This window comes from Capricornis sumatraensis, chromosome 1 (genome assembly GCF_032405125.1).
Source record: "Capricornis sumatraensis isolate serow.1 chromosome 1, serow.2, whole genome shotgun sequence".
In the NCBI taxonomy this organism is placed as follows: Eukaryota; Metazoa; Chordata; class Mammalia; order Artiodactyla; family Bovidae; genus Capricornis; species Capricornis sumatraensis.
Window position 1 is genome coordinate 150642956 of NC_091069.1, and position 12832 is coordinate 150655787.

General features: G+C 40.6%; 1 protein-coding gene across 1 annotated transcript in view; it reads left to right on the forward strand.

Annotated features, from left to right (window-relative positions):
• COL8A1 (collagen type VIII alpha 1 chain) overlaps positions 1-12832 on the forward strand; it is a 166973-nt gene that overhangs the window by 146944 nt on the left and 7197 nt on the right. The window contains exon 3 of the mRNA XM_068960475.1: positions 12315-12645. Within this exon, the coding sequence (XP_068816576.1) occupies positions 12318-12645 (328 nt within the window). The 5' untranslated portion in view covers positions 12315-12317. The remainder of the gene's footprint in view (positions 1-12314; positions 12646-12832) is intronic.

Sequence of the window (12832 nt, forward strand, 5' to 3'; positions counted from 1 at the left end):
CCTAGGACCCACACCCAGAGGCCACCCTCGGACCCACACCCAGAGGCCACCCTCGGACCCACACCCAGAGGCCACCCTAGGACCCACACCCAGAGGCCACCCTAGGACCCACACCCAGAGGCCACCCTAGGACCCACACCCAGAGGCCACCCTCGGACCCACACCCAGAGGCCACCCTAGGACCCACACCCAGAGGCCACCCTAGGACCCACACCCAGAGGCCACCCTAGGACCCACACCCAGAGGCTACCCTAGGACCCACACCTAGAGGCCACCCTAGGACCCACACCTAGAGGCTACTCCAGGACCCACACCTAGAGGCCACCCTATGACCCACACCCAGAGGCCACCTTATGACCCACACCTAGAGGCCACCCTACGACCCACACCTAGAGGCCACCCTACGACCCACACCTAGAGGCTACCCTGGGACCTACATCTAGAGGCCACCCTACGACCCACACCTAGAGGCTACCCTAGGACCCACACCTAGAGGCTACCCCAGGACCCCAACTTCTACAAGTTCAAGACCCGGAAAAAGGTCATTCAGGAAACAAGTTATGTGCCTTTGTCTTTTTTACCAAACTTGGTTTAAACTTTCTAGCCTCTGAAGCCTTAGATATTTTGGAAATGAGTATAATTTTTTTTTTCATTTTACTTTATTCAACTCATTCATGTTATTTATAAAAAACAACTTCGACCACAACTACCAAATTTTAACTAGGCATATGACAAGGACACTGTTGAATTTTGTTTGGTTAAAATTCATTTGTAATCCCATTGGTCTATACAAGAGTTCAGGATGAAATGAAACTGTCTGCAGTGAACAAATATTCCATGAAATTTGTATTTTTTTCCTTCTAATTTTACTGAGATATAATTGACATACAGTACTGTATAAGTTTAAGGTGTAGAGCACAATGATTTGATTTACATACATCATGAAATGATTTCCGCAGAGGCTAAGTGAACATACATCATCTCATAAAAATACAAAAGAAAAAAAAAATTTTCCTTGTGATCAGAACTCTTAGGATTTACTTCTCTAATGACTTTTACACATAACATACAGCAGTGTTAATTGCATTTATCATGTGCACTTATTTATCTCATAATTGGAACTTTGTACTTCCATGTACGTGATATTTATATTTTACAAAATATATTATTATAGTTATTTGCTCAAGATAAATATTTTCACAATGTCCAGTCCAATGGATTACATCAGAAAAGACTTCCTCACACATGTCTCTCCCTTGCAACGGCCTGAAAATACATTATTTTACACTGTGTCATTTACTCAAACCATAATAGTTCAGAGAAGGCAGAAAGATGCTTGTGTGAATGGTAGAGTTCTTTCCAGCCCTTCTTGGGTCACACCAGGAAGGAATTTGCCTTGCTACACACTCCCAGGCTCATACAATGGGGAAGGCTTTATTCTTGGGAAGCTCTCATCTTTGTCTACTAAAGACCTGCCTCTAAATTTTGGATCTTCCATTTTTATACGTCATACTTATTCACTGCCTACTTCTCCTTCCTGAGATGCATACTTTGTATTCATTTGTCATTCCTGTGACAGGAGGCATACATCAATCCTCGCTGAGTGACTCTGGGGGACATTTTGAGCCTATATATTGTAAAAAGTTTTCGTTTATAGCCACTTTTTAAAGATTTCTCATTAAGCTTCCATTTTTAGTAAATCTTTGAATATGGTATTAAAAAGTTATAAATCACTGTTTTGTCTGTAAATGTTATTTCTTTTTTAGGTTCTTTCTTTGGTTTCTTGTCAGGTGTAGCTTATTTCATCAGAGAAATACTGGCAGGGGGCTGTTCAAACTCTTCTTGCTCCATCTCCACCTGTAAGAAGATGAGGAGAGTAAAATATTGAAAAGGGACCGGATGTGTGAGATGACATGCAAAAGGCTTAAGCATGCAGCTTCATGAAAGCATTTGTCCATGAAGTGTGGACTTGTTATTCAGGTTCACAGCTACCCGAGCATTTTAGGGCTAGAGGGGACCTTGAGACCATCTAGCCAGTGTCCCTAGTCTGCAAATGAGGAAAGGGCTGCCCACTTAGGGTAGTGACTTGCTTAGGTCAGAACCAGCATTTAGGTACCATAAATGATGTTGCCTTCACATTATGGGAAGAAAAGCTAAACAAAACAAGACAGGATTCTGCTTTAGCACTTCCCTTTCAAGGGGTTCTCTCAAGTGTTTTAGAAACTCTTTGGCAGCTGACATGATCCCAGCTACAGAAACAAAAGGAGTTAATTGCAGACTTCAAGTATGTGAGCTATTATTTTAAGAAAAATTTTCTCCAGATGTTTCCCACCTCCTTTGAGAATACAAAAGAGGAAATGAGTTTAAAGTTCAGCAAGTAAGATTCAGATTAGATGTTAGGAAATGCAGGTCTGTGAAGCCTGCAGTTGGTTATTTGGGAAGGTTGTGAAATCTCTTCTGGAGGACTTGTGGAATGTGGTGGTTGGCCATCCGTTTCAGAGGGGTTATGTGGGTGGCCTGTTTCTAGGGCAGAGGACACAACCTAATTGACATCTCAAGTTCTGGAAGTCCCGAGAGGTCACGCTCTGCCTATGGCTAGTAGGTGGGGTTGTTGGCTCCGCTTAATTATAATAGATTCAGGATTCATCAGTGAGGCACATATTCAAGTTCAGTTTTATATATGTATCAGTCCTAAGAGGTATAATTGGGCAGATTGACTAAAACTAATGAATGCTTATTGGATTTTCTGCCCACTGCCTTTGCTGGATTGATCGACTAATATCTGATGGTTTAGTTTCTTTGGGTTCCATCTCAGCATATTCACCTTGCCGTCATCAATACCTCCCAAGCTTGTGTCCCTAGTCCAGAAAGCAAGAAGTAAGGGATCTAGTCCAGGATCTTATACTATATAATAGGGAAACTCTTCATTTCAATGAAAAAGACAGCCTTGGAATCTGGAGGACAAGATGGAGAGAAGTGGAAATATAGTTAGATCTGTACCTGTTTATTCAATATATTGATGAATCTCCTAACAATAATCAAATAAGAAATAATTTTAAAATTTTTATTGAAATATAGTTGACTTACAATGTTGTGTTTCAGGTGTATAGCAAAGTGATTCCATTTATTTATATTTATATGTATATGATTTATATATTTATATATAATTTACATATATATAATATGTATTATATTATTTTTCAGATTACTTTCCATTTTAGGTTATGATAAGATACTTAGTATAGCTCCCTGTACTATACAGGAGTTCCTTGTTGGTTATCTACTTTATATACAGTTGTGTACATATTTTAATTCCAAACTCCTAATTTATCCCCTCCTTTTCTTCCCCTTTGGTAAACATAAATTTGTTTTCTGTCTGAGTCTATTTCTGTTTTGTAAATAAGCTTATTTATATCACTTTTTAGTTTTCACACATAAGTGATATCATATGATGTTTGTCTCAAGTAAGAATTTAAACTTTCTAACTTGGAAATGTAACAGTCTTGATTTTCAGTAAAATAATCAACTATTAATATATGAATACAGGATGGGAGATACCATATGAAAGAGTTTAGCATTAAAAAAAACCCTAGTAAATGGATGAAAGATTAGTGAAGTGTATCTGAAGTATGTTCAGGGGGCTGGCATAAAGTAAGTGCTTAAAAACGTAGCTAATATTATTATAACTTGGATGTTTATTTTCTTTATTCCCCCAACCATTCTCCAGTTCTGGTTTTCTCAAATATAGTCATTGATTTTGCCCAGTGCTAATATGGAGCAGTTCTGAACTGTCTGTCTCAGTTCAGTTCAGTTCAGTTCAGTCGCTCAGTCGTGTCCGACTCTTTGAGACCCCATGAATCACAGCACGCCAGGCCTCCCTGTCCATCACCAACTCCTGGAGTTCACTCAGACTCACGTCCATCGAGTCAGTGATGCCATCCAGCCATCTCATCCTCTGTCGTCCCCTTCTCCTCCTGCCCCCAATCCCTCCCAGCATCAGGGTCTTTTCCAATGAGTCAACTCTTTGCATGAGGTGGCCAAAGTACTGGAGTTTCAGCCTCAGCATCAGTCCTTCCAATGAACACCCAGGACTGGTCTCCTTTAGGATGTACTGGTTGGATCTCCTTGCAGTCCAAGGGACTTGCAAGAGTCTTCTCCAGCACCACAGTTCAAAAGCATCAATTCTTCGGTGCTCAGCTTTCTTCACAGTCCAACTCTCACATCCATACATGACTACTGGAAAAACCATAGCCTTGACTACGCGGACCTTTATTGGCAAAGTAATATCTCTGCTTTTTAATATGCTATCTAGGTTGGTCATAACTTTCCTTCCAAGTAGTAAGTGTCTTTTAATTTTATGGCTGCAATAACCATCTGCAGTGATTTTGGAGCCCAAAAAAATAAAGTCTGACTCTGTTTCCACTGTTTCCCTATCTATTTCCCATGAACTGATGGGACCAGATGCCTACCCGCAAAAATCCATTCCCCCCAAAGAATTAGGTTTTCTGAAGGTATCATCAGAAGAATAAGAGTTTCAAAAAGAGACTCACAGACTTAGAGAATGAACTTATGGTTGCTGAGGGAAAGAATGAAGAAAGGGATAGTTAGGGAGTTTGGGGTGAGTGTGTACATACTGCTGTATTTAAAATGGATAACCAACAAGGACCTATTGCATGGATCTCTGCTCAATGTTATGTGGCAGCCTGGATGGGAGGTGAATTCAGGGGAAGAATATATATGTATGGCCAAGTTCCTTGACTATTCACCTAAAACTATCAAAACACTGTTTGTCAATAGAACAATGTTAATACATAATACAATGTAATACATAATAAGTTGTTAACGCAGCTACCATTTCAGTTCAGTTCAGGTACTCAGTCATGTCCGACTCTGCAACCCCGTGGACTGCAGCACACCAGGCTTCCCTGTCCATCACCAACTCCCAGAGTTTACTCAAACTCATGTCCATCAAGTCAGTGATGCCATCCAACCATCTAATCCTCTGTCGTCCCCTTCTCCCGCCCTCAATCTTTCCCAGCATCAGGGTCTTTTCCAATGAGTCAGTTCTTTGTATCAGGTGGCCAAAGTATTGAAGTTTCAGCTTCAGCATCAGTCCTTCCAATGAATAGTCGGGACTGATTTCCTTTAGGATTGACTAGTTTGAGAACCCCATGAACAGTATGAAAAGGCGAAATACAGCTATACTCCAATACAAAATTTAAAGTTTTTTTTTAAAAAAAAAGACAGAAGAAGAGTCTCTTCATCTCTGAGGACATGAAGGAGGGATTTTATAATAGATATCCTATTATAAACAAGAAGAGCTCAATTGAAATGATGTTTTCCTTTCTTGACTCTTCCTCCCCTGGAGATCCTCTTTCCTCTCTTCGTCATGCAGCAATCACAGTCGCCTCCAGATTTCCCAACCAGGCCAACTCTCTGTACCTCTATTAGTGTTGTTTCTATCTTTCTTTAAAACCCAGGTGCCAGCCCATCCAAGTGCAGAAGCTCAATTTCTACAGTAAAGTGGGTTTCAGAGCTCATCATCTCAACATCCGTACCACCCTCTCTTTTGTTTTCCTCCATATCATCTAACACACCATACATTTGTGTTTTTGTTTGTGTCCCCATCAAAGCATAATCCTCAAAATGCTAAAAACACAATTTTCACTTGTACATGAACATGTCAAAGGTTTAAATAATGATGAAGTCATTTGAAATAAAATATTAAAACTCTACATTTTTCATGGTAATGAGCAGATAAAAAGTATGCTGAGATAATGTTAAATTTGACAAAATTAGCATTAGAATACCAGTTAATATTAGAATATTAACCAAAGCCAAAACTGGTTAATATTCTAAAGGGCAACAAAACCATAACCTGAGTGGGTTTAATCAACATATAGGGTTGTTAATGTCCTGTAATACTAATAAATTGTGCAACAAGTTACATATCCCTAGTTTGATGACCCTAAGGTGGGTTTATTGGCATGGCAATAAGAGATCATGTGACCATCTATCTTTTGCCTTAGCCAGTTTGGGGATACATTTCTTTCAGCCTTCTCTACCATTCGCTAAAAGTAAGCTACCTGTGCACTGCCAGTTATGAATCAAAAAAGGTGGGTCTTCCCTACAAGCTGCTCAGATAATAAAAATTGCAAAAAAAAAAAAAAAAAAAGCTGCACAAGAAGGTAGTCAGCTGCCTTAGGAATATTTCCATCACAATTAATATTCAAGTAGGAAATATGCAAGCCTTCTGTCAACAACTGTTGTAGGAAGGATTCCAAACTGGGAATGAGGCTGAATTTGATTTTTTCTAAAGCCCCTATCAACACTGCAAGTTTTGATTGTAAGGATCCATCGATAAATATTGAGGAAGTGAAAGAATATCACACATTTTCCCTGTTCTCAGGAAACACGATCATATTGAGGTCTAGTGGGAAAAAAATAGAAAAAAAGCATAATGTTGGTTAGGACTGCATTTAACTTTTTGTTAACCTTTCAATAGTGCTAGCAGAATAATGATGTCTGAGGAGGTAAGTAGGGAAGACTTTGCAGAAGAGGTAGGCATTGAGCCAACTAGAGGAATTATACGTGTTATGGGCTGAGTTGTGTCCCTCTGAAAGGAGGGGAACATACTGAAGCCTTAATTTCCCAGACTTCAGAACATGACTGCATTTGGAGATAGGGTCTTTAAGAGGAAATTAAGTTAAAATGAGGCGAAACGGGTGGGCCCTAATCTCATGACTGGTGTCTTTATACGAAGAGGAGATTAAGACACAGACACATTAGAGGCAAGAGCAGGTGAAGACACAGGGAGTGGACAGTCATGTACAAGCCAAGAAGAGAGGCCTCAGAAGCAACTCACCCTACTAACACCGCCTCCAGAATTGTGAGGAAATACACTTCTGCTGTCTCAGTCACTCAGTCTGGGGTCCTTTGTTATTGTAGCCCCAGCAAACCAATACAATGGGGCTGAAATCTGGAGAGGGATTTAAAAAGAATAAGGATCGGGGACTTCCCTGGTGGTCCAGTGGCCAGGACTTTGTGCTCCCAGTGCAGGGAGCTCGGGTTTGATCCCTGCTCAGGGAAATAGATCCCACACGCCGCAACTAAAACAGTTCGTGAGCTGCAACTGAAGATCCACATGCCACAATGAAGAACAGAGATCCCAAGTGCTTAGCAAAAAACTAAGCCTTGGCCCAGCAAAAAAAAAAAAGAAAAAGAATCCTCTAGAGAGAACAGGATACCCTAAATACAGAGGCCAAAATGAGGACTGACATAGATGAGGAATAGAGTTTTGAAACAGGGGTTTACATTAACGAATGTTGTATAAAACTATCTTGTAACTAATATAGCTATCTCTTGTAACTAATAGGACTCTTTCTTTTCCAGTATTGTGTTTAAAGAGAGATATATAAAACTTTCAATCCTCACACCTCTATCCAAAACTTACTTCCTCAGAGATGTCTTCCCCTATTACCCTTCCAAAACAGCATCTGCCTCCCCAAGGCATTCTCACACCCTTTCCCCTTCTTTGTTTTCTTCACAGCATTTAAATTTGAGGTTGTTGTGTTGCTGTTTAGTTGCTCAGTCATGTCTGACTCTTTGCAACCCCATGGACTGTAGCCCACGAAGTTCCTCTGTCCGTGGTATTTTCCGGGTAAGAATACTGGAGTGGGTTGCCATCTCCTCTTCCAAGGGATCTTCCTGACCCAGGGATCGAACCCACATCTCCTGCAGTGTAGGCTGATTCTTTACCACTGAGCCATCAGGGAAGCCCCAAAATCTGAGATTACAAAATTCATCTTTAACTTGTTAATTACATGTCTCCCCAGGCTAGACTGTGCGTTCATGAGATCAGGAACTTAGCTCTCTAATTCACTTCTCTTGCTTCAATCTCCAAGCAGTTTGTACTGATTAGTAACTGTCTCATAAATACCCATATCTAGTGAATGAATTGCCCCGAGAAGTGTAATCAACCATGAGAGAATTTTCTAAACAGTCCTGCTGAATACTGGAGGAGAAGGGTGCTGCTTGACTTTCCCCTGTTTTAGGTGTGAATCTGAAGGCTTGAGAAACTACAAACCCTGTGTAACAGGGTGAGTAGAGGGCATAGCGGAGCACCAACCGGGAGCAGGATGAGAGAAGGCTTGTCTGCACCACAGACGACATGGACACGCATACATACACATACAGACATTCTGGGAAAGGGAAAGTTGTCCATGTGAAAGGGAGAGTTGGATTTAGCACAAGGATTGATGAGATGGTTGGATGGCATCACCGACTCTATGGACATGAGTCTGAGCAAGCTCCGGGAGTTGGTGATGGACAGGGAAGCCTGGCATGCTGCAACCCATGGGGTCTCAAAGAGTCAGACACGACTGAGTGACTGAACTGAACCTGAAGGCTTAAATACTTAAACATTCTTTCAGACAGCAAGCCATAATCTCATGAGGACCAACGTACTAAGAAAATGCTGAAGAGCGTCTAAAATAATACAGATCACACTATTCTGTTATTTACATTGCAGGTTTCATATGAGGAAACTGAAACTCTCTGCAGCAGCCCAGCCCAAATATAGGGAAGCATTTAGGGCTGTTCAGAATGTTAGGACTGGCAACTCCCACCCCAGAATGAATAACTGTCTTGGTTCAGCTGTTCTGTTTTCCCATTTTTAACAAGTACATTTTAATGGCCATTATTGTTTTCTTCATGTTAGGTTTATCATTATTGCAGTTAACCTCACATTTACTTTGGCTAGCATCTTTCTTTGAAAGTCTTTGACGTTTCAGTTGGTTTTGATTTGTCTCTTTGGTCATATTCCATTAATAATAACTTAAATGTGAATAGCGCTTTTCGCCCTACAAAGAATTCATATTATCATGTATGCCCTTCAACAGTGCTGTGGGAGAGGCGGAGATCATAATTTCTGTTTTATAGGCAGGTAAACTGAGGCACAGTGAAGATTAGGGACTTGCAGAAAGTCATGAACATGGAGAATGGCAAAGCTATGCCTCAACTCCTGGCCTTTTGGCTTCTTCTACAATGTATGACATGACACGCATCACTAAGTCTGCCTGGCTGGCAAAAATCCAGTGTCCACACACAGCATGTATGTACATGCTCACGTGCACACACATACCACATATCAGTTTCCAAATGGAAATCCAAGAAAACATCAAATAGAACTCACAGGATTATTGTGTTCTACATCCTTAGGGGGCAAAAAAAAAGAGGCAAGAAAACCCACTTCCACCATTTCTCCCCAGCAGGAATTGTGAGGCTCCCTCTTCCTACCAGGTGTTTGTACAGTGTTACACAACTCTGATGTTCTTTTGAGTGATTTGGGGAGAACCTCCACAACACTTTGACCACCAAAAATATCCTCAGGGACAAGAGGGAAATGAGTAAGGATAAGTCAAGTGCTAAATTCTAACCAGGGCCCCTGTGTAAATATTCACACTAAAACTGAACGAAGTTTATTTAAATAAAGATCCAGAGAAATGGCAGATGGCAGACCGAAAGGGGTGGTTTTCAGCAGAAACAGGCCAAGTCTGTGAGAGGAAATAATCACAGTTGAGCAGAATTCCAGTGGGCCTCTGATATTCAACTGGCCTTCTTCTAGGAATTTGCCCCTTTCCAATTCTCCAGTGTTTCATTAGGCTGTCCTGGTTTGAAGATTATTAAGTAAATCCAACACAGCCACTGAATTGAAGGAAAGGTGAAGGACCAAGCATGCTAACTTATTACAAAGAACAAGTTTAGGGTTTAATAATGAAACTCATTAACCACCAAAGGTAGAATTAAGTCCAGGTTACACATCACCAGATATTACCAAGTTATTTCTAGTGTGGATTACCATTGTCAACCTCTAATGACTACCTGAGACATTGAATGTTAGAATCATATGGGGCTTAGAGAACAATTGAGTCTCATTTTTAACAAAAGAAGAAGCTGAAGGGATCTGTTCAGATACACAAAACTACGATGAATTTATGGTCTCCTGCATGAAAAAAGTAAGGAATAGTGGCGTGTAGAATAAGTGTAGTTTGTCTTAAATGGGTGCATATTAAATGTGCATCTTCATAGATTATCTCTTAGAAAATACAAAGGAAAATGTTACTTCAAAGGGAAGGGATTTTAGACACTAAAGAACAAAAGTGAGAGGAAAATTTACTTTGTCCTGATATGCTTTGCTACTCATTAATAGGTTACACATCTGTCACTCCTACTAAAACAGTGTAAGTTTCTTGATGGCAGGACCTATTGACCATATTAGAGTTATCTTTGTAATCCATGGACAGGCATCTCACTGTGTCTGCTAAGTACTCAATGAGCCATTGTTGAGTACTTAGAACAGACGTTCTTTTTCCATCTAAAATAAATTTGACTATTACCGAGTATAAATCAATATTATTTTTGTGACTCTTTCTAAATGGTTTATAACAATTAATCATTCTTATAAGGACATAAAATAACAGCTTTCTGTCTTCTCCCATTTATAGTACACTTGAAACAAATAGTTCTTAAAGACTATTCTGATTTATGAAATAGAGAAAGTTTTATAAATCTTTTTGCTGACAGATATTTCTTCATTTTTCCCCCCGGAAGGGGGACAGATGATTAGTATATTTTTTAAATTTGTAATGCAATGAATTTAATGGTAAAGGTTCTTATTAAATATTTTGTTAGGTGCTTTTTATTAATCAGTTCGATAGCCTGTTCACACTGTCAGCATTACACTTGAATAAGATGTTACATTGTCAACACATATTTTCTAAGAAGTGGAAAACTAAGATCCAGGATTAAGTAAGGCAGAAACAAAGAAAACAAACTCTCAGGAGAATGGAAATTAAAATTTGTAGACGCAAGTTTATTCAAAGTTTTCCAGAAGACATTTACATTAAACATTGTGAGAAACTTGCCACTTCTCCTCCAGCCACCACCCCCCTCCTCTCCGTGTCTGTCTGTGTGTCTCTCTCTGCAGCATTACCATGACACTCTATTTTGTTAAGTCCTTTAATAAGATAGGAGAACCAAGCTTTCTGTGTGGTTTTAGGTCTGGGCCTAATTGAGCTGACTTTGATGTGCATCGCACTTGCCCTCTAGTGGGAATTCGTGAAAGCTGCAGTTCCCTGGGCTGTTCCATCTTCAGCCCTGGGTGTCTCCAAACAGATGGTTTCTCAAGCTCTTTTTAATAAACAGATAAGCCGCACTTATATTTATTCTATTAATTACTAATTTTCAAAGGGTGCTATCAAAAGGCTTAAAAACAGTTTATCCTTGTGAGTAGTTAAACATCTTTCATTTATGCAACAAATTTGCTTTGAAAACTCCTTTCTTTCATAATAGTACAAAGAAAAACTTCAGTGATTTCCAGGTCCAATTAACTGAATTCTAAACAAATGACTTCACAGTACATAATTAGAAGAAAGAAATGGTATCCTTGTGTGTATGTAATTATAATGGCGATTTTTTTAAATGACATTTGGGGGCTGTCACATGAAGTACTTTCTTTCCAATTCAGAAGATGTCTTTGGTTTTTATTGTCCTTGTTTGCTCTTTCACCTCTACATATGCTTATAACCCCACCAAGTTCAACCAAGGCTGAGATTTCTTCAAGCTTTTTGCTCTGCCATCCTCAATGCACAGTTTTCACTCTATAGCCCAAGACATGTCCACTCCCCTTTACAGCCTTTTTGGAAGCTGTGCCCATTACAACTATACCCAACAGGCCAGAATTTTGTCACGTGGCCACATCTAAATGAAACATCTTCGGTCTAGGCTTGCTTCGCTCCAGCTTAGAATCAGAGGTGCCAATACTATGGAAAAAGGCTGAGGTCATGTTCAGAGACAACTAGCAGGCTCCCCATAGCCTGTTTTTGTTTAGTCACTAACTTGTGTCTGACTGTTTTGCAACCCTATGAACTGTAGCCCGCCAGGCTCCTCTGTCCATGGAATTTTCCAGGCAAGAATACTGGAATGGGTTGTCATTCCCTTCTCCAGGGCATCTTCCTGGACCAAGGATCGAATTCACGTGTCCTACACTGGGAGGCGGATTCTTTACCACTGAGCCACCAGGGAAGTCCCCACCCATAGAATACAATCTCACCGATTGCCTTCATTTGGTAGATCCTACTCTTTCCTGGATTTTGTCTGTTTTCTATTGAAAGGTGACATTTTCCTTTTTATTTTTCTTCCACTCATGAGGTTCTGCTGATAAAGACTACGTACGCTTCCTTTTCTTTCTCAAGTAAACTCTGGTCACCTGGCCGGCTGGTTTTCACCATCTTGGTGGGTGTCTTCCTCCACAGGTGATGGCTGGACCACCTTCCCCTCTGCAGCTGCTGGGAGTCCTGCTCACCCTTTCCGTGGGCTCCGTCCGGCTCATCCAAGCTGGTGCCTATTATGGAATCAAGCCACTGCCACCTCAAATTCCTGCTCAGATCCCACCACAAATTCCGCAATACCAGCCCCTGGGCCAGCAAGTACCTCATATGCCTTTGGGCAAAGATGGCCTGAACGTGGGCAAGGAGCTGCCCCACATGCAGTATGGCAAAGAGTATCCACACCTACCCCAATATAGGAAGGAAGTTCAGCCAGCACCGAGAATGGGCAAGGAAGCAGCACCCAAGAAAGGCAAAGGTAACACACTTCGGTACTGCTATAAAAGAGCAGCCTCAACAAATCCCAAGTAATGAGGTGGGGGTGGCGAGAACTAAATCTGGGGTGTTTTTATTTTAGCCTGTATGTCTGACTTTCATTAAATGCCTACTGTGTTCTAAACTCTATCCTTGAAAAAGTTCAACTCTTAAAGAAAGACAAAGTTACC